Source organism: Ovis aries, chromosome 20 (assembly GCF_016772045.2).
Source record: "Ovis aries strain OAR_USU_Benz2616 breed Rambouillet chromosome 20, ARS-UI_Ramb_v3.0, whole genome shotgun sequence".
NCBI lineage: Eukaryota > Metazoa > Chordata > Mammalia > Artiodactyla > Bovidae > Ovis > Ovis aries.
The window spans coordinates 11,401,005-11,421,167 of NC_056073.1; the positions used below are offsets into that span (position 1 = coordinate 11,401,005).

The 20,163-nt window shown below is 48.0% G+C and overlaps 1 protein-coding gene and 1 long non-coding RNA gene across 2 annotated transcripts in view; one reads left to right on the forward strand and one right to left on the reverse strand.

Moving 5' to 3' along the window:
• CMTR1 (cap methyltransferase 1) overlaps window positions 1-19,839 on the forward strand; it is a 53,662-nt gene extending 33,823 nt beyond the window's left edge. Inside the window, exons 14-24 of the mRNA XM_015102687.4 lie at window positions 9,882-9,938; window positions 10,705-10,762; window positions 11,214-11,282; window positions 12,237-12,368; window positions 13,252-13,374; window positions 14,063-14,154; window positions 14,886-14,954; window positions 16,253-16,300; window positions 17,122-17,234; window positions 17,774-17,882; window positions 18,483-19,839. Of these exons, the coding sequence (XP_014958173.1) occupies window positions 9,882-9,938; window positions 10,705-10,762; window positions 11,214-11,282; window positions 12,237-12,368; window positions 13,252-13,374; window positions 14,063-14,154; window positions 14,886-14,954; window positions 16,253-16,300; window positions 17,122-17,234; window positions 17,774-17,882; window positions 18,483-18,615 (1,003 nt within the window). The 3' untranslated portion in view covers window positions 18,616-19,839. The remainder of the gene's footprint in view (window positions 1-9,881; window positions 9,939-10,704; window positions 10,763-11,213; window positions 11,283-12,236; window positions 12,369-13,251; window positions 13,375-14,062; window positions 14,155-14,885; window positions 14,955-16,252; window positions 16,301-17,121; window positions 17,235-17,773; window positions 17,883-18,482) is intronic.
• On the reverse strand, window positions 6,302-14,065 carry LOC114109672 (uncharacterized). Its single transcript, XR_003586285.3, has 2 exons — window positions 13,491-14,065; window positions 6,302-12,029 (listed from the first exon to the last, which is right to left on the reverse strand). It is a non-coding gene; the product is annotated as an uncharacterized LOC114109672 (long non-coding RNA).
• Window positions 19,840-20,163: the final 324 nt, after the last annotated feature.

A 20,163-nucleotide genomic window follows, 5' to 3' on the forward strand; every position in this document is an offset into this window, starting at 1 on the left:
CAGTGACTGTGAGTCACTGTCTATTAGTCTATTTTGTAAATAAGTACCTGTGTATCTTTTTAGTTTCCACATCACAGTAATATTGTGGGATATTTGTCTTTGTCCGACTTCCTTCACTTAGTATGATAATCTCTAGGTCCATTCATGTTGTTGCAAATGGCATTATTCATTCTTCTTTAAAGTTGTCTACAGAGAATCACTTGGTGTGGGAAGCCTCTCCCTTCCACGTGGTTTATTTTAATAATTAAAAATGTATTTAGTTCTGGCTGTGCTGGATCTTTGTTGTCGTGTGGGCTCTTCTTGTTGCGGGGAGAGGGCTACTCTTCACCGCGTGTGTGGGCTTCTTACTGTGGTGGTTGCTCTTGTTGCGGAGCACGGGCCTCTGGGGCATGCCGGCTTCCATAGCTGCACAGGCTCCAGAGCACGGGCTCTGGAGCTGGGCGCGTGGGCTTTGTTGCTCCGCAGAATTTGGGTTCTTCCTGGACCAGGGATTGAATCCAAACCTCCTGCATTGGTAGGCAGATGCTTTACTACTGAGCCACTGGGAAGCCCTATTGCACTGTTTCTTATGACTGATACTCCTGTGTGTGTGTGTGTGTGTGTGTGTGTGTGTGTGTGTGTGTGTGTGTGTGTGTGTGTGTGTGTGTGTGTGTGTGTGTGTGTGTGTGTGTGTGTGTGTGTGTGTGTGTGTGTGCGTGTGTGTGCGCCGCGCGCACACACCACATCTTTGTTTCTCTGGGCGTTTTTTTAATGTTGAGTTGTGTGAGTTCTTTTTATGTTTTGTATTGTAACCCCTTATCAGATACATTGTTTGCAACTATCTCCCTCCCGTTCAGTCGGCTGCCTTTTTGTTTTGTTGGTAGTCTCCTTTGCTGTGCAAAAGCTTTTTAGCTTTTGATCTAGTACCATCTGTTTAGTTTTTTGTTTCCCTTCTCTAAGGAAATATGTCCCCCCAAAATTGCTGAGACTGGTATCAAAGAGCATACTACCTGGCTTTTCTTCTAGAAGTTTTATGGTTTCAAGTATTACTTATATTTAAGTCTTAAATCCATTTTGGGTTTATTTTTGTATAAGGAGTGAGAAGGTAGGCCAGTGTGATTCTTTCACATGTAGCTCTCCAGTTTTCCCAACACCATTTATTAAGAAGCTGTCTTTCCCCCAGTCTATATTCTTGCCTCCTTGGTCATAGCTTAATTGCCCATATTTCCTAGTTTGAAATTAGGGAGCATGACACTCCCAGCTTGGTTCTTCTTCTGAAGATTATTTTGGCTATTTGAGGTCTTTTATGGTTTCACACAGATTTTAGAATTATTTGTTCTAGTTCTGTAAAAAATACCATTGGTATTTTGATAGGGTTTACATTGACTGTAGATAGCCTTAGGTGGTGTGGTCATTTTCTTCTTCACTATATCTTCACTATATCTTTCCATTTGTTTTTGTTATCTTCAGTCTCTTGAATGAATCAGTGTCTTATAGTTTTATGAGTACAGGTCTTTAACCTCTTGGTTTACCTCTTAAGTTAGATTTATTTGTAGGTATTTTATCTTTTTGATGCAATTGTAAATGGTATTGTTTTCTTAATTTCTTTTTCTGATAGTTTGTTGTTAGTGTATAGAAATGCAACAGATTTCAATTTATTAATTTTGCTTTTTTTTTTGGCCAAACCTCATGGCATCTTAGTTTCCCAACCATATGTCCCCAGGAGGAGTCCCAGTGGCCTCCTGTCTCTCAGGGAGGCTCTCTAATTTAAAGATCGGCAGGTGGGTCTCACCCAGACTCCTCTCAAATCACCACCTGAGTGCTGGGACTTGGGGTGTGTGAGGGTTTGCAAGTGCCCTTAAGAGTCTGTTTCCTGCAGCCCTGCACCTCTGGGCTCGGATGCCTCAGTCCTTGGGGAGCACCCCTGCAGTCGTGGTCCTCTTTCCATTTGTGAGTTACCCACACAGGGCTTTGGGTGTTGTCTACACCTCATCTCTGCCCCTCATACCCATCTCATTGTGATTTCTTCTTTATATCTGGAAAATCTTTTCTGCTGGTTTTCACGTGGTACTCATAGATAGATGGTCTGATCAGTTTAGTTCAGTCGCTTAGTCGTGTCCGACTCTTTGCGACCCCATGGACTGCAGCACACCAGGGCTCCCTGTCCATCACCAACTCACGGAGTTTACTCAAACTCATGCCCATTGAGTGGGTGATGCCATCCAACCATCTCATCCTCTGTCGTCCCCTTTTCCTCCCGCCTTCAATCTTTCCCAGCATCAGCGTCTTTTCAAATGAGTCAGCTCTCCACATCAGGTGGCCAACGTATTGGAGTTTTAGCTTCAACATCAGTCCTTCCAGTGAATACTCAGGACTGATCTCCTTTAGGATGGACTGGTTGGATCTCCTTGCAGTCCAAGGGACTCTCAAGAGTCTTCTCCAACACCATAGTTCGAAAGCATCAATTCTTCAGTGCTCAGCTTTCTTTATAGTCCAACTCTCACATCCATACATGACCACTGGAAAAACCGTAGCTTTGATGAGACGGACCATTGTTGGCAAAGTAATGTCTCTGCTTTTTAATATGCTATCTAGGTTGATCATAACTTTCCTTCCAAGGAGTAAGCGTCCTTTAATTTCATGGCTTCATTCACCATCTGCAGTGATTTTGGAGCCCAAAAAAATAGTCTGACACTGTTTCCCATCTATTTTCCATGAAGTGATGGGACCGGATGCCATGATCTTTGTTTTCTGAATGTTGAGCTTTAAGTCAGCTTTTTCACTCTCTTCTTTCACTTTCATCAAGAGGCTCTTTAGTTCTTTTTCACTTTCTGCCATAAGGGTGGTGTCATCTGTATATCCGAGGTTATTGATATTTCTCCCGGCAATCTTGATTCTAGCTTGTGCTTCATCCAGCCCAGCATTTCTCATGATATACTCTGCATATAAGGTAAATAAGCAGGGTGACAATATACAGCCTTGACGTACTCCTTTCTTGATTTGGAACCAGTCTGTTCCATGTCCAGTTCTAATTATTGCTTCCTGACCTGCATACAGATTTCTCAAGAGGTAGGTCAGTTGGTCTGGTATTCCCATTTTGTTCAGAATTTTCCAGTTTATTGTGATCCACACAGTCAAAGGCTTTGGCATAGTCAATAAAGCAGAAATAGATGTTTTCCTGGAACTCTCTTGCTTTTTTGATGATCCAGCGGATGTTGGCAATTTGATCTCTGGTTCCTCTGCCTTTTCTAAAACCAGCTTGAACATCTGGAAGTTCATGGTTCATGTATTGCTGAAGGCTGGCTTGGAGAATTTTGACCATTACTTTACTAGTGTGTGAGATGACTGCAATTGTACAGTAGTTTGAGCATTCTTTGGCATTGCCTTTCTTTGAGATTGGAATGAAAACTGACCTTTTCCAGTCCTGTGGCCACTGCTGAGTTTTCCAAATTTGCTGGCATATTGAGTGCAGCACTTTCACAGCATCATCTTTTAGGATTTGAAATAGCTCAACAGGAATTCCATCACCTCCACTAGCTTTGTTTGTAGTGATGCTTCCTAAGGTCCACTTGATTTCACATTCCAAGATGTCTGGCTCTAGGTGAGCCATCACACCATCGTGATTATCTGGGTCATGACGATCTTTTTGTACAGTTCTGTGTATTCTTGCCACCTCTTCTTACTATCTTCTGCTTCTGTTAGGTCCATACCATTTCTGTCCTTTATTGAGCCCATCTTTGCATGAAATGTTCCCTTGGTATCTCTGATTTTCTTGAAGAGATCTCTAGTCTTGCCCATTCGATTGTTTTTCTCTATTCTTTGGATTGATCACTGAGGAAGTCTTTCTTATCTCTCCTTGCTATTGTGTGGAACTCTGCATTCAAATGGGTATCTTTCCTTTTCTCTTTTGCTTTTTGCTTCTCTTCTTTTCACAGCTATTTGTAAGGCCTCCTCAGACAGCCATTTTGCTTTTTTGCATTTCTTTTCCATGGGGATGGTCTTGATCCCTGTCTCCTGTACAATGTCACGAACCTCCATCCTTAGTTCATCAGGCACTCTGTCTATCAGATCTAGTCCCTTAAATCTATTTCTCACTTCCACTGTATAATCATAAGGGATTTGATTTAAGTCATACCTGAATAGTCTAGTGGCTTTCCCTACTTTCTTCAATTTAAGTCTGAATTTGGCAATAAAGAGTTCATGATCTGAGCCACAGTCAGCTCCCGGTCTTGTTTTTGCTGACTGTGTATAGAGCTTCTCCATCTTCGGATGCAAAGAATATAATCCATCTGATTTTGGTGTTGACCATCTGGTGATGTCCATGTGTAGAGTCTTCCCTTGTGTTGTTGGAAGCGGGCGTTTGCTCTGACCAGTGCCTTCTCTTGGCAAAACTCTATGAGCCTTTGCCCTGCTTCATTCTGTACTTCCAAGGCCAAATTTGCCTGTTACTCCAGGTGTTTCTTGACTTCCTACTTTTGCATTCCAGTCCCCTATAATGAAAAGGACATCTTTTTTGGGTGTTAGTTCTAGAAGGTCTTGTAGATCTTCAGAGAACCATTCAATTTCAGTTTCTTCAGCATTACTGGTTGGGGCATAGGCTTGGATCACCGTGTTATTGAATGGTTTGCCTTGTAAATGAACAGAGATCATTCTGTCACTTTTGAGATTGAATCCAAGTACTGCATTTCGGACTCTTGTGTTGACTATGATGGCCACTCCATTTCTTTTGAGGGATTCCTGCCCACAGTAGCAGATATAATGGTCATCTGAGTTAAATTCACCCATTCCAGTCTATTTTAGTTCGCTGATTCCTAAAATATTGACATTCACTCTTGCCATCTCCTGTTTGACCACTTCCAATTTGCCTTGATTCATGGACCTAACATTCCAGGTTCCCGTGCTGTAATTTTGGTGTCCCATGTGAAGAGGTGAGCTCCGGGTTTTACTGTGCCATGTTGACAGACCTCCCTTTGCCCACTGTTAAATTGATTTGCTTGATTTTTGTTGTTTAGTTATAGAAATTCTTAATACATTCTGGGTATTAATCTCTTAATCAGATGTATGATTCAAAAATATTTTCTTGTATTCTGTGGGGTTTTGTTTTTGTTTTTTACTGTATTGATTATGCCATTTGCACAGAAGTTTTATATTTTTATATAGTCCAGTTTATCTATTTTTTCTTTTATTGCCTGTGCTTCTGGTGTCATTCAAGAAATCCATCGCTAAATCCAGTGTCGTGAAGCTTTTCTCCGTGTTTTCTTTTGAGAAAAAGAAAAGTTTTAGAGTTTTATTTCTTGTGTTTAGGTCTTTGATCCATTTTGAATTGATTTTTGTAGGTAACGTGAAGTAAGTGTCTAACTGTATTCTTTTGCATGTGGATATTGAGTTTTCCCAACATTAGTTGTTGAAGACTATCTTATATGCATTCCCCATGGAATGATCTTGGCACTCTTTGAAAATCATTTGATCATACATGTGAGGGTTTATTTCTGAGCTGTCTATTCTGTTCCATTGGTCTTGATGCCAGTACCACACTTTTTACTGTAGTGTCGTAGTAAGTTTTTTTGAACTGAGGATATATGAGGCCCCCAGGTTTGTTCTTCATTTGCAGTATTGTTTTGGCTATTTGGGGTCCCCTGAGTTTCCATATGATTTTTAGGATGAGTTTTTCTATCTCTGCAAAAGCTGCCCCTGGGATTTTGGTAGAGATTGCATCGAATCTGCAGATCGCTTTGGGCAGTGTTGTCCTGTTAACAACATTAAGTGTTCCAGTCCGTGAGCACAGCATGCCCTTCCATTTATTTATCTCTCTTCATTTTCTTCAGCAGTGTTACACAGCTTTCAGTGTACAAGTCTTTCACTTCTTGATTTAATTTATTCTTCAGTATTTTATTCTTTTTGATGCTATTGTAGATGGAGTAGTTAACTTCATTTTCAGATTGTTTGTTGTTAGTGTGTAGAAATGTGACTGATTATTATAACATTTTTTTGTGGAATCTTCAGAGTTTTTTGCATAACAGATGTCATCTGCAAACTGAGATAATTTTACTTATTCCTTTTCAATTTGATTGCCAAGAAGTTTTAAATTTTGATGTTGAAATCCAATTTATCAATTTTTTATTTTTGTTGGTGATTCTTGTTGTCTAAAAAACTTTCACTGTACTAAAGTTAATATTCTGACTAGAATATCAGTCAGAAGTTTCACCTAGAAGTTTTATTTAGGTTCTTTAATCTAGTCTTTCAGCAGTTTTATAGTTTTCAGTATAATGATGTTACACATCTTTTGTTAAATTTATTTGTAAGAATTTTATGGGTATGTAAATGTTGTTTTAAAATTTTTATTTTCTAATTGTTCATTACTAGTATATGGAAATACAGTTGAGTTTTGTATATTGATTACATATTTTGTGTGAATGCTTCATTTACTTATTAGTTCTAGTAGCTTGGTAGATTCCTTAAGATTTTTTATGTATATAACCATATCTTCTGCAAGTAAATAATTTTTTGCTTTCCTTTCCAATTTGAATGTCTTCATTGACAGATGAATAGATAAATATATATATTCCTTTATAAATATATACACCTAAAGGAATTAAAAAAGGATTAATAAAGGGAAATTTATAGCATTTAAATATATATATTTGTTGTTGTTCAGTCGCTCAGTCATGTCTGATTCTGTGACCCCATGGACTGCAGCATGCCAGGCTTTCTTGTCCTTCATTATCTCCCAGAGTTTGCTCAAACTATGTCCACTGAGTTTGGATGCCATCCAACCATCTCACCAAAATTCTAAAGATTACACATTTATAGATTAATACCCCTCATGAGCCTATACAGAAAGATCTTCCCTTGGTTGCTCAGTGGTAAAGAATCCACCTGCCAGTGGAGGAGACATGGGTTTGATCCCTGATCCAGGAAGAGCCCACAAGCCATGGAGCAACCAAGGAGGTGCACCCCCAGTCTAGAGCCTGTGCGCTAGAGCCCGGGAGCCGCAACTGGAGGGCAGCCCCTGCTCTCCGGAGCTAGACAGAAGCCTGCACAGCAGCAAAGGCCCGCACAGCCAAAAACGTAAAGGAAACTGTTTAAAAATTAGTAAATCACATCTGGCAATGTATAAGAGTAATGCTCATGATCAACTGGAGTTTATCTAAAAATGCAAGATTTGTGTACCTTTTTTGAAAACCATTTTTTGTACTTCACTGTATTAAAGGAATAAAGAGGAAAAATAATAATTTTGATAGATACAGAAAGAATATTCAATAAAATTAAACATCTACTCATGATTAAAAACTCGCAAACTAGTCATAGTGATAAACTAGCCATGGGGATAGACTAGTCATAGTGATAAACTAGCCGTGGGGATAGACTAGTCATAGTGATAAACTAGCCGTGGGGATAGACTAGTCATAGTGATAAACTAGCCGTGGGGATAGACTAGTCATAGTGATAAACTAGCCGTGGGGGTAGACTAGTCATGGTGATAACCTAGCCGTGGGGATAGACTAGTCATGGTGATAACCTAGCCGTGGGGGTAGACTAGTCATGGTGATAAACTAGCCGTGGGGGTAGACTAGGCATAGTGATAAACTAGCCGTGGGGATAGACTAGTCATAGTGATAAACTAGCTGTGGGGATAGACTTTGTCAGTGTGTCGTGTGTCCTTTTTCCTCTGACTACTTTCAAGAGTTTCCCTTTATATTTTGTCAATTAATCTGTGACACAGGAGGCAAGGATATACATTCGAGAAAAAACAGTCTCTGTGTCTTTGTGTCTCTATGACAGTGATGCTGGAAAAACTGGTGAGCTACATGTAAAAGAATGAAATTAAAACATTTTCTCATGCCATATACCAAAATAAACTCAAAATGGATTAAAGACCTACATTTAAGACCATAAACCATAAATCTAGAAGAAAACAAGGGCAGAATACTCTGACATAAAGAGTAGAGATTTTAGAGTGGCGGGATCAGGCCCTAAGGCAAAGACAGCAAAAATAGAGAAATAAGACCTAATTAAAGTTAAAAACTTTTGCACAGCAAAGAAAACCAACCAACTGAAAAGACAGCCTATTGAATGGGAGGAAATATTTGCAAATGTTAAGACTGATAAAGGGTTAATATGCAAAATATATAAATAATTCATATAATTCAATATCAATTAAAAAACAATCCAATTAAAAATGCGCAGAAGACTCGAATAGACATTTTTCCAAGGAAGACATATAGATGGCCAACAGGTATATGAAAAAATGCTCAACATCACTAATAATCAGAGAAATGCAAATTAAATGTGATCACCTTGCACCTGCCAGAATGGCCATCATCAAAGTCCAAAGGTAACAAATGTTGATGAGGAAGTGGAGAAAAGGAAGCCCTAGTGCACTGTTGATGGGTCCACACAAACTGAAATATCACAGTCATTTAAAAAAAAGAATGAAATTCTGCTATTTGCCACAATATGGATGGACCTCGAGCAGTGGATCTTAGTGAAATCAGTCAGACAGATAAGTTATCATTTATACATGGAATCAAAAAAATAAATAATAAAACAGAAATTGACTGATAGAGAACAAACTATTGGGTTACCAGTAGGGAGAGGGAGGAGGGGAGGGGCAAGATAGGGGATTAAGAGGTACAGACTACTATGTGTAAAATATATAAGCTACAGGGATATATAGCCAGTATTTTATAATAACTTTAAATAGAGTATAATATATAAAAATTTGATTTACTATGTTGTATACCTGCAACTAACATTTTAAATCAACTATACTTCTGTAAACCAGCTAAATAATACCATTTATCTCTATTTTTCATTTCTAGAATTTTTGCTTTTGAAAAACAGTTTTTATATATCTCTGCCAGTATTTTTCCATCTTTTTAAGTATATTATACCTTTTTCACTAGATCCTTTAACATATGTTTCAGTTATTTTAAAGGTCTTGTCTGATAATTTCAACATTTGGATCATCTCTTGGTCTTGATCTGTTGGACTGTTTTCCCTCTCTTGTCAGTGGGTCACATTTTCTTGCTTTATCATGTCTCACTTGTTAAATGAAAAATTTGTCTCTAAGAGTCGTGGCGGCTAAGCAGTAAGGGTGGCTCCTAGCGCAGGTGAGTCAGTTTAGTGTGTACTTGAACTGAGTCTGCTCTGTGTTGCTGCTCCATTTAGAATCAGGTCAGGGAATTCCTGGTGGTCCCGTGGTGAGGACTCTAATTGAAAGGCTGCAGGTTTGGAGATCCCTGCTTGAGGAACTAAGATCCTAGAAGCTGCACAGTGCAGCCAAAAAAATTATTTCATTACGGCTTTCAGTTTTTTTTTAAATTTATTTGGTTGCTCTGGGTCTTTGTTGCTGCTAGCGTGCTTTCTCTAGTTGTGGTGAGAGGGGGCTACTCTTTGTTGAGGTGCTTGGGCTTCTCATTGCGGCGGCATCTCGTTGCAGAGCACGGCCTCTAGGCACATGGGTTTTCAGTAGTTGCGACTTGCAGGCTCTCGAGCTTGGGTTCGGTGGTTGTGGTGCAAAGTCTTAGCTGCTCTGCAGAATGTGGGATATTCCTGGACCGGGGATTGAACCCATGTCCCCTGCATTGGCCGGTGGATTCTTATCCACTGTACCACAGGGAAGTGCTCAAATTTTAAAGAATATCAGAACCTTCCTTTTGGCTGGGCTTGGGATCTGAGTGTCTGGAGGGTTTGACTCAGTTCTGCTTCACCCTAAGTTTTCATCAGGTCCATGTAACTGTACCATAAGGGTATGGTCAAAGGGGTTCTTTTTTGACTTTACCCCTTCCCCAAACGTAGATGGCCACTGCTCTGGCTAAACTTCTCTGTCCCGATGACCGTAGGCTGTCTTTTTTGGTAATCCTTCTGAGATAAAATCCTTTTTTTTTTTTTAATTCCAGCCACTGTAGTCTGCAGATCAAAGCTCTGGCCAAAATCCGTGCCTTTGTGCAAGACACGTGAGTGTTGCCCTTTCCAGAATCCACCTATTTCAAGGGAAGATCTTTATGCTTTGTTCCCCACCCCCCAACCCCAACTCTTCACTTCATTTCTACAAACATTTAAAAATACCCACTTTTTAAATCTCTCATACTTTACCGTATTCTGTGAAGGATGCCAAAGAAGCATATGGCGTGAACCTCAGCCTCAAAGCTTTACGTTGTCTTTGGACAGATAAGAGTAACCCAGGCAAAGGATACAGGAAAAATTGTTACCAGTGCATTAGAGAATGTAGAGGGGCATGTGTAGAAGGTCTGATGTTCAGGGGACATAAAGAGTGATGTTCAGGCAAGGAGAGGGAGGCCTGGTCGAAGAAGACCTCTGGTGGGGGTGAGCAGAAGCTCGTCCAGCTTTCTCGGGCATGGTGACGTCCATGGGATGGACTTACTGTGGCCTGTGTCAAGGAAGCAACCAGTGTGTTCTGATGGGTACTTGGAAGAAGGGTGTTTGGGGACCCTGCCATCCAGGGTGGTCAGGAGGGTGGCTCCTCCCTTCCCTTTGTGGTTGAACGAGGAGATTGTCTCGTTTCCTGTGCCCCTGTGCGCTCACTTCCCGGAGACAGAGCCGTGTGAGTGTTACAAGCACCGTGGGTAAGGGCGGCTTGGCCTCGTGTGGGCATGCACCTGTTCATTCCCGCAACTTCCTCTCCCTGGGGTTCTGATGGGCGTGCAGGAGGCACACTCCTTGTACAGAGGTTTCAGTCATGTACTGGCTTCATTTTCCCAGGACCCTGATCGAGCCTCGGCAGGCAGAGATCCGGAAAGAGTGCCTCCGGCTCTGGGGGGTGAGTGTCCCCCCACCCAGTTTTGCTCCAGGGCAGGGCAGCTTTCGAGAAGACTGGGACCGACCCTCAGCCTGGCCGGCCCCCACAGCACTCAAGAGTTGGACGTCTCAGCACTGTCGGGAGTTACTTCATTGGCTCTTTCACTCCTAGTTTAGCCCCGCAGACTGGTCACAAAGGACAAGGGTGGTGGGTGAACAGGCCTGTTTCCTGCTGGTGGCCCTGGGTAGCAGTATTGACCACAGAGAGCCCCAGAGAAAGGTAAATGGCTTTGAAGGAGTGTTACCACAAGGCCTGAAAGGGAGCAGTGACTGAATTGGCCACCCCAGCCCCCCCTTTCCAGCTTCCTTGGGTGCCATTTCTTCTTGCCCAGTCTGAGCCTTTGTGTAGGCTCACACACAACCCTGATCAAAAGTGCACTTGAAAACCGAAGTTGTTTGCTTTCTCGTTTCAGATCCCAGACCAGGCTCGAGTTGCTCCTTCTTCCACAGACCCAAAATCTAAGTTCTTCGAGCTCATCCAGGTAAGCTTGGTGTCTGGTGAAAACAGAGTTAGAAAGGCCTGATAAGAGGTGGTATCACTGAGACCCCCAGGTGCCTGCCCTCTAGGGGGCTTGTGCAGGTACCATGTGGGCTTCAGCAGTGGGCTGAGACCTCCTACAGGCAGGGACTTTTGGTGAGAGTGTTGAGTTCCCACAGAGCCCACCAGGCTGCCTGAAGATTCTTGGCCTGAGATGTGTTGTGATCAGCATTCCCGCTGCCCCAAGTGTGGTACTGGCTCTTACTCCCTGGCAAGTTTAGGGTGCCATGTGCCTGCAGGGGAGGTGTGAAGTGTGAGGTGATCTTAGGCCGGGAGCTGGTCAGAGGGGCAGGAGGGGCTGCCAGAGAGCTCCACAGTGGAGCGGCCCAGACCTAGGCTCTGTTTCTGGTGAGTGGTCTCCGGAATTCTGCCCTGTGTTTTCCTGCCACCTGAATTCCAGCTTTTCCCTGGGCTTCATTTAAATCTGGCCCTAATCTTGAGCTGTTGTGCAGGTCAGGGACTGGAGAATGAGGTTCAAGATGGCCTCACAAAAACAGCATGTGTAAACTTTTCTGAACCAGGTGGAGAGATCACCTAACTACTTTCAAATCAACTGCTTGCAAGTCTTTGCTTTCAGTTTTATTGAAGGGGAGGCTTTTATATTCTGGTGACATTTCCTTATAGCTCTGGTAAATCGATCTGTACTCAGGGACTCGGTGTTCTTTGCTTTTCCAGCCTCTTCTAATAGGTCCTAAAGGAACATTCCAAGCAGATGGAATTAGATCCCAGTTTGTTCCTGGTTAGGTAGAACAGGGGGCATGTTTCAGAGAGCAAGTGCTTCCTGTCCCCGCCCGCGCCTTGCCCCCCAGCCTGCCCTGACCTCTGCCCCCAGGCCCCCGTCCTGAGCGCCTGTCCCTCTCCCCAACCCAGCTGTGTTTTCTCTGCCCCGGGGCTGCAGGGCACTGAGATTGACATCTTCAGCTATAAGCCCACGCTGCTGACTGCCAAGACCCTGGAGAAGATCCGCCCAGTGCTCGACTACCGCTGCATGGTGTCTGGCAGCGAGCAGAAGTTCCTCATCGGCCTGGGGGTAAGTCTGCAGCTGGTTCCCTCCCCGGCTTGGGTGGTGGAACCGTGCTGTCTGTCTGTGGGAATCTGGACAGCCGCCTGCCACACTTGGCGCGTGTTTGTTTGGCACTGAGGAGCTGACGCTTTGACCCCAGGGAACGTAGTTCTTGGAACTTCCCTTCCTTTCCGCCTCTGTTACCCAGGTGTCATTCGTTCTTTCACTTTCTCACGTATTTGCTTGTTCACTTTGGTGCACTGCTGACGGGAGCACTGCCGACCGGAGCACTGCCGCCTCCTGGTGATGTGGCGCCTCCCGGGCTAGCAGGACGGTCGGCAGGCTCGGCGGCTCGAGCCCCGGCAGCCGTTTCTTTGCAGCACCGCCCCCACCCCTGCCTCCCCTGTCTCGCAGACACCGCCTGTCCTTACTCGGGTGCCTTTGGAGTCTCACATGAGGTGAGGGAATGGCTCCGCAGTTCTGTATCTGCCTCACCGCTCTCACTGGTCTTCCTGTATAGTTTCTTTCTTCTTCCTCGCTTCCCTTCTCTGTGTCCTCTTACCTTTTCTCATTTTCTGTCTTCACTGTCTCTCTCCGCTCTGCTCTCTGGATCTTTCACTAAGCCCTCTTCACTCCTGAGGGCCTCTGATCACGGACTCAGGCCTTCTGAATGGTGCCTGAGCCTGTTCGCTGTGGCGGGACCGAGTCAGAGCATGCCTCTTCCGCCGAAGCAGCGGAGGACAACACTGCCCTCCTCGTGTATGAAGTGTCACCAGCTCCTTTCTCCAGCCCCCCTCAGCATCTCCAGCCCCATCAGCTTGGAGCCACCAACTGAAAGCCTTTTTGAGAACTGGCCTCTCACCACTCAGTCCCTATTCTGCCTGACCTAACCCTTTCTCTCTGCCCATAGAAGTCTCAGATCTACACGTGGGATGGCCGCCAGTCAGACCGCTGGGTCAAGCTGGATCTGAAGACAGAACTACCCCGGGATACTCTGCTCTCTGTGGAGATTGTCCATGAGCTCAAAGGGGAGGTCAGAGGTGGTTCTGCTCGCGTGTTGTGGCTCTGCCATCTAGGGACCTGAGACACAGCTGGGCTTGGCCCTTCACTGCCTCCCACCACATACACATCCCGAGTTGACTGGCTTACACTGCACGTGGCTGTTGACAGGGCCCAGGGCCCAACGAAGGCTTTGTGATCATTCCTCCTCCTCCAGTAGTTGCTTTAAACCAGCGTGTTCAGGTAGGAAGGCACACAGTCTCCTTCTGTGCAGGAAATCTCGATCATCTCTGGGCAGCAAAGGCCCTAGTCAACCTGCCGTGTAGTTTTTAGATATTGATTGTTACTGACCGAGGATCCCTTGGGAAGGAAGCAACTTCTTATTTCCCTTGAGTTTTGGGTATTACCACCACACACATAACTTTCAGAACAGTCAGTGGGAGTAGAGGGCCAGAGTGGGAAGCCAGCTCCTCCCAGAGCACCATGGTGGCAGTCTCACTGGGTCTGAGATTTAAGGGGGCTGGTCCAGCACCTCAGATCTCTTGTCTGCTCAGAAGCCTGGGCCAGTCTGGGGCTGAGCATCTACTGGGAGGGAGGTGAGAGAAGTGTGTTCAGAGCACCTCCCCCCAGCTCTAGGTAGAATGGAGGCCAGCAGGCCACCTTGGGCGGAGTGGGCCCCAGGCCAGTGCCTGGCAGGGTGGGCAGTGTCCTTGTCCTTCTAGGGGAAGGCCCAGCGGAAGATAAGTGCGATCCACATCCTTGATGTCCTCGTGCTGAACGGCAGTGATGTGCGGGAGCAGCACTTTAACCAACGGTCTGACCGGGGCCCTGGGGGCAGAGGGGGAGGTGGGCCGGGGCGGCGCTATGGCAGCGGCCTCTGTGGCTTGGCTCCTCACTCAGGTCTTCTCTGCTTAAGAACATCCTTAGTTTCCCTCTTCTGTCCACTAGCTGGTTCCAAGGGCAGGGTGAGAAGTTGGTGTTGGCACTTTGATTCACCAGGGACAACCCTTGATTTCATAGATACCAGCACACTCCACTTTGCCGCTGTTTAGATCAGGAGTAATGTTTGCTTTAAGGTTGAGCAAGAGGGTGACCTTATGGGGAGAGGGAGGGTCTTCTCCTCTGAAGAATGTGTTCCGTGCTTGGTGGCTCCACCTAAGTCAGTTCACCTGGGTCCCACAATTGCCACTCTGGTTCACGGATGGATGCTAATCAGTTGTTTAAAGGGAGTTACAGAACACCCTTACACCACCATGCTGCTGACATCACTCCTGAGCTGGCTTATCTGAGTGGGTGCATTGTGGGATCAGTGGTTTGGGGTGAAGGAGCAGACGTTTACGATAAAGATGACCCTTGAAGTTCTGCTGGAGGTGACTGACCACAGGGCAGGAGGGGGCCTCCAGGGGGACGTGGGTGCCGCCTCTTAGAGCAGCTTTGCTGCAGATTCAGGAGTGTCCTCCCACTGGTGCCATGAAGATGCTCTGGGGGTGGGGGTCCTGGTAGAGGTACCCTTACTTGCCTCTGAGAGACTCCGTTGGATTGTAGGATTCAGCTTGCTGAGAAATTTGTGAAAGCTGTTTCTAAGCCCAGTCGGCCTGACATGAATCCCATCAGGTGAGCGTATCACCTCTCCCCCCATATCCGCCTTCCCCATTGCTTCTTTCTGGTTAGTGCCTGCCCCCGTCCTGTGAGGTGAGAGAGGGCTCAGTGGAGGCCAGGCCAGGCCAGCGTGAGAGGTCAGACCGCCCTGATGAGTGATGTGCTTGAGGGTCCTGGAGAGGTGCCTGCTTGCCCCAGAGTATCTCCCCGTCCCACCTGTCACAGCGGGCCAGCCTCCAGCGGAGAGACTCATCCTCAGGGTTCAGGTGCCCTCATTTCAGATGCACGCGCTTCTGAGGGCACTAACGCACCTGTGAGCCACACATCCGTGCTTGGGTATCATTAGCATATCCATCCTGGCCTTTTCATTTGTTTCAGGTAAGAAAAGGGTGCCGAGGGAATGGGAGTTTTTGAACATGATAAAGAGAAGGGTGGTTTGAAGTAATGGGATCCTTGGTGCATGGAAAGAAGGCCACGGTTTGTTGCCATGTGAGGTGATATGAAAGGTCCAGACCCTGTGGGAGGCAAGGAGGATAAGAACAGTCAGCAGATAGATGGAGAACAGACTTTTCCAGTCTGGGCTGAGGTCTGATGTTATTATCTTTGGGGCTTCATGTGTCTAGAGACTGAAAAAATAATTTTCATTATTATTTTTAATACAGATTTACTTAGAATTAAATCCAGTAGTAAGAATGCACTTTATAGAAGTCTTCTGAAAGCCTAAAAAAGTGATTTCTTCCCGTGCTTGAAAAGGTCCTGTCCGCCAGGCACTGAGAAGCTGCTTCAGGGACCCTGCCTCTGTTGTGTGTGGTCTGGTTGCTCAGTCTCTGGGCACCTTACCCAGTAGTGGCTCCAAAGGCGTGCTTGGCGGCCCCCAGGGCCGGGGGGCTGCCTGAGTGGTCTCCTCGCCCGTCATGGAAATAGGCCTGTTAGGACGATTTGGAAGTCTGCTACCGGAAGGCCTAAAATCCATGCAGACGGACCTGGACAAGAGCCTGGCCCTTAGTGTCCTGGCCTCTGGTGCTGGGCACGTGAGGCTGTAACACTGACAGGGACATCGCCTCCAGACCTTCCTCTCCCTCCCTCCTGTCCTCCTCAGCCGTGGCTCTGCTCCCCAGTTGCCGTGGGTCAGGCTCCAGGGTGCTTGGCAGCTGTGAACCCTAGAGCTTGTCTGTGGAGGCAGTGCCAGGCTGGGGTCCTTGTTCTTGGTGGCCTTGGTGGTGCTGGGCCTGCAGGCGCAGCCTCCTGCCTCCCCCTGTTGCCCAGACAGGTGTCCCAGGAAGCCCTCATCATCTCTGCACCTCTCTCCACAGGGTGAAGGAGGTGTACCGGCTGGAGGAGATGGAGAAGATTTTTGTTAGGTGAGTGGCTCAGCCAGGGAGCTCAGGATTTGAGGAGTTGGGGTGGGGCATGTGGCAGCGTCCAGGGCTCCTCCTCTGCTTTTCTGTAGAGATGGGTTGGGGGCGCAGTGCTGAGCGGCCCCGCGGCTCCTCTAACCCCCCTCCTTTGTCTGCATGGCTGCCCGGCAGCCAGAGGGGAGCAGGGTGGGTGCGAGTCAGGCAGAAATACGGGCTCATTGATGCTGTAACAGTTACGAGTGTCCCCACGAGAGGCAGAGCACAAGCTGCCTGAAACACTGTAAATCCAAGCCCCTGGTGCTGAGAGGGGTTGAGCCTGGGGGTTGGAGGGTCTCAGTGCTTCCTCATGTTCTCAGCCGTTGTGCAGGGTGCTTGGATCTGGGGGGCTCTTCCTGGGTGTGCCCGCTGGGGCCACTGGAGCCAGACCTGGTCTCACTGCTCCTCAATTAACTCTTTAGTGGCCACGCTGAGACCATGGCTGGTGAGCTGAAGGCCTCGTGGCACTTGGGGTTTCAGATCTCACCCCAGCTGGTGTCACCCTGACGCCTCGCAAACAGCAGCAACATAGCAGAGGCGTGTGCCATTCCCCTGCCTCCACTGCTCAGTTGGGAGTTCAGATGCTGAGTTCTAAACCCAGCACCCCACTGTGTGACCTGGAGCAACTCAAGTCTCTGCCTCAGTCTCTCTTATGTTGAGCCAAGAGGCAAGTAAGTGGTTGGCTGGTTTTGACATTAGTCAGAGATCAGCGTCAGGACTGACTCTCTCTCTCTCTCTCTCACACACACACACTCTTCCTGTTTGCACGCCTGCGTGGGAAAATCAAGGTTAGAAATGAAGATCATTAAGGGCTCCAGCGGCACACCAAAGCTCAGCTACACAGGGCGGGATGACCGGCACTTCGTGCCCACTGGCCTCTACATCGTCAGGACGGTGAATGGTGGGTGATAAGCCCCTCCCTGACCCCCTCCCTCAGCCAGGGCGACTGGCCCACACCCCGCCAGGGCCAGAGCGCAGGGCTTCCTACTGAGGTGGGCAGAGCCAGGCTTATGTTGAGGGGGACTGTCTTCCCTGAGCTTTTGTGTCTTTGGTGGTCCTGGGGGCTGGGCTGGGGCTGGAGAGTGGGGCCCAGCTTGTACATAGGGTGTCCTTATGGCAGGAGAAGGGCCTTCCTCATGGGCAGTGGCAGATCCAGAAAGACAGACCTGGCCATTTGTATCTCCTCTCGAGTCTTCTTCCCTCTGGCTGATAGAACCCTGTTCCCTCCACTAGCCCTGGTGGGAGGTGGGGCTGCTGAGTAGTAGTCATCTTAGACCGTCCTCCAGGAGCCCCTCTGGGCTGATGCTGAGGGCTGTGTCCTCCCAGGCTGTTCTCTGCTGTCTGGGGGAGGGGCATGGAGGAACCAGGGAGGAAGGCCTGACCCATCCCTCAAGGGTCTTGTGTGTCCTTTCTGAGCCTTTGTCCCCTTCCTCCCATCAGAGCCATGGACCATGGGATTCAGCAAAAGCTTCAAGAGGAAGTTCTTCTACAACAAGAAAACCAAGAACTCTACCTTTGACCTCCCTCCAGATGCCATTGCTCCATTTCAGTAAGTAGGCCTCCTCCAGGCCTGCCCCCTCAGCAGCCCCGGGAACTCCTACCAGGATGCCAGCTCTTGGGGCACACCTGCGCCCTGAGACCTACTGCTGCCCAGGCAGGGGCCTCCCCTGTGGGCGGGATGGTGGTTTCTGCAGGGTGTGTCTGGGACTGGGCGGTGAGCTCAGGGAGAGGCGGGTGATGTCAGGACTGGCTGTGAAAGTTGGGTAGGTGTCCTGGGTGTAGGAACGTGGCGAGGCCCACAGCCTTGCTCTCAGACCCAGTGTCTGTTTGCCAGACTCTTGGTCATAGGTTTCAACAGTAGCAGTAGCCCTAATGGGCCCGTAATTATTGTCACCACACTAATGCTGTTCAGTTAGAGCAGCAGAGACAGATAAGCCAGGAGTATCAGTAATGAGAGGATCCAGTAGGATGCCGATAGCAGCAGCAGCTGTGTTGTTGGAAAAGCGGATTCTGGAAGGCAGGAGGAGTGGGGTTACAGGGTATGTTTTGGCTGCCAGAGGGAATCGTTCCCGTCACAGGTGCCAGGTAGGCGGGGATCTCTTGGCCCTGTTCTCCTGGGTGCGGCCTCTGACTTCCCCTCTCCCCCCAGCATCTGCTACTATGGCCGGCTCTTCTGGGAGTGGGGGGATGGCATCCGTGTGCACGAATCCCAGAAGCCCCAGGACCCAGACAAGCTGTCCAAGGAGGACGTCCTCTCCTTCATCCAGACGCACAGCGCCTGAGGGCCTGGGGCACGCCCACCCTGCCCAGCGCCCTGTCGTCCAGAGCCCGGCCTTGAGGGCGGTGGCCCCTCCAGCTCCTCTGAAGAGCTCAGTTGGAGCCTTTAGAGGACATATGTTCCTTCTGTGGGACACTCTGAACTTTCCTCCCTGGAGCGCTGCCTGGGAACTGTCTCCTCTGCCAGGACAGGGCTCCGTCAGCTCCTGCAGCAGGTTGAGGTCAGGGCCCAGGGCACCTGGGGCCAGCAGCGGACATGTCGGGGCAGCAGGGCTCTGCCATTCTCACTTGTAGCGCACACTCACTTTTCTGAGTTCTGTGCATTGCCCGAGGGCGCTCGTGCCCCTGCCTTGCCCAACTTTTTATTGGGCAAACTCCGAGAGGGAAGAGGCCCACTGTTGTAAGCTGGCCGGAGCAGCTGCTATATAAATCAAAGTTTTGTTTCCTTGAACTTGTTCTGTTTTGATGCCAAGTTGGAGAAGACTGCCTCCTCCCCTTCCCTGGAGCTCTTCGCAGCCTACACCTCTGACCATCCTGCAGGCTGGGAAGGGAAGCATGTGGACCCCGTCTGATACTACATAGGGTGCAGGTGGCATGTCTGGGAGTGGGTGTGACTGCTTCCTGGGATTGTGGAGCCTTTCTGTGCCCCAGCCCTCTCAGTGTAAACCTTGGGTAGCTCTAGAAGGGGAGGAAGCAGCCTTGAAGAGCTGTGTTTTCTGTGGCCATCAGTGGTGGCCCCCTGTAACAGGGTCCTCCAGGGTTGGGTGGCACCCAGTCCTCTGGCGATCATGGCACTCCTGGTTGCCCCAGACACCTTGCCACCCTCCCCCCTCCTTTGTTTTCTTCCCCAACAGGAGGCACAGTTGCTTTTGTTTGTCCTTATGTGGTCACTCCACGTCCTCTATCTTGGCAGGCAGAGGGGGAAGCTGGGCAGTCGCTTTGGGTGGGGGAGGGAACCTGTGGTTGTTTTTAATGGGAAATACCTCTCGGAGATGCTCACAGGGGCTCCCTAGGGCCCCATCCCAGTACTAGACTGGTTTCCATGGAGATAGAGGGCACGGAGGCATCCCATGAGATTGGAATTGACTCCACCTCAGGGGTCTCCAGCCTGCATTCAGCCCCTCCCCCCGGTCGTCAGCAGCACCGCTGAGATGCTGTATTTCCACCCAATTCTGGGTATCAGTGTGTCTTGCAGAACCTTGGATCATTAAAGACAGACATATTTTTAACGCCTGTGTGGTTCTGTGCTGGGGCTGCTGCTGTGTGTCCTCTGTGCTTTGTGGTCTTGGGCTGGGAGGTGAAGGGGAGGAAGCTCTCCTCAGGGAAGAGGGGAGGAGAGAGGGTTGGTTTAATTAGCGCCGTGTCCGAGCTCAGGGCTCCCGGGGCTGCTGCTGGCTGCCAAAGAGGGGCCCAAGGAAGAGTCAGAAAATGCTGTGGCTCCTGTGAGAAGCAGGGGTTGGAGAATGAGAGACCCCACAGCCCAGGAGGCCCCTGCCCCTCACGTGAATCACTCAGCTACTCCCAGTGGCACCGTGACAACCCGGGATCAGTCT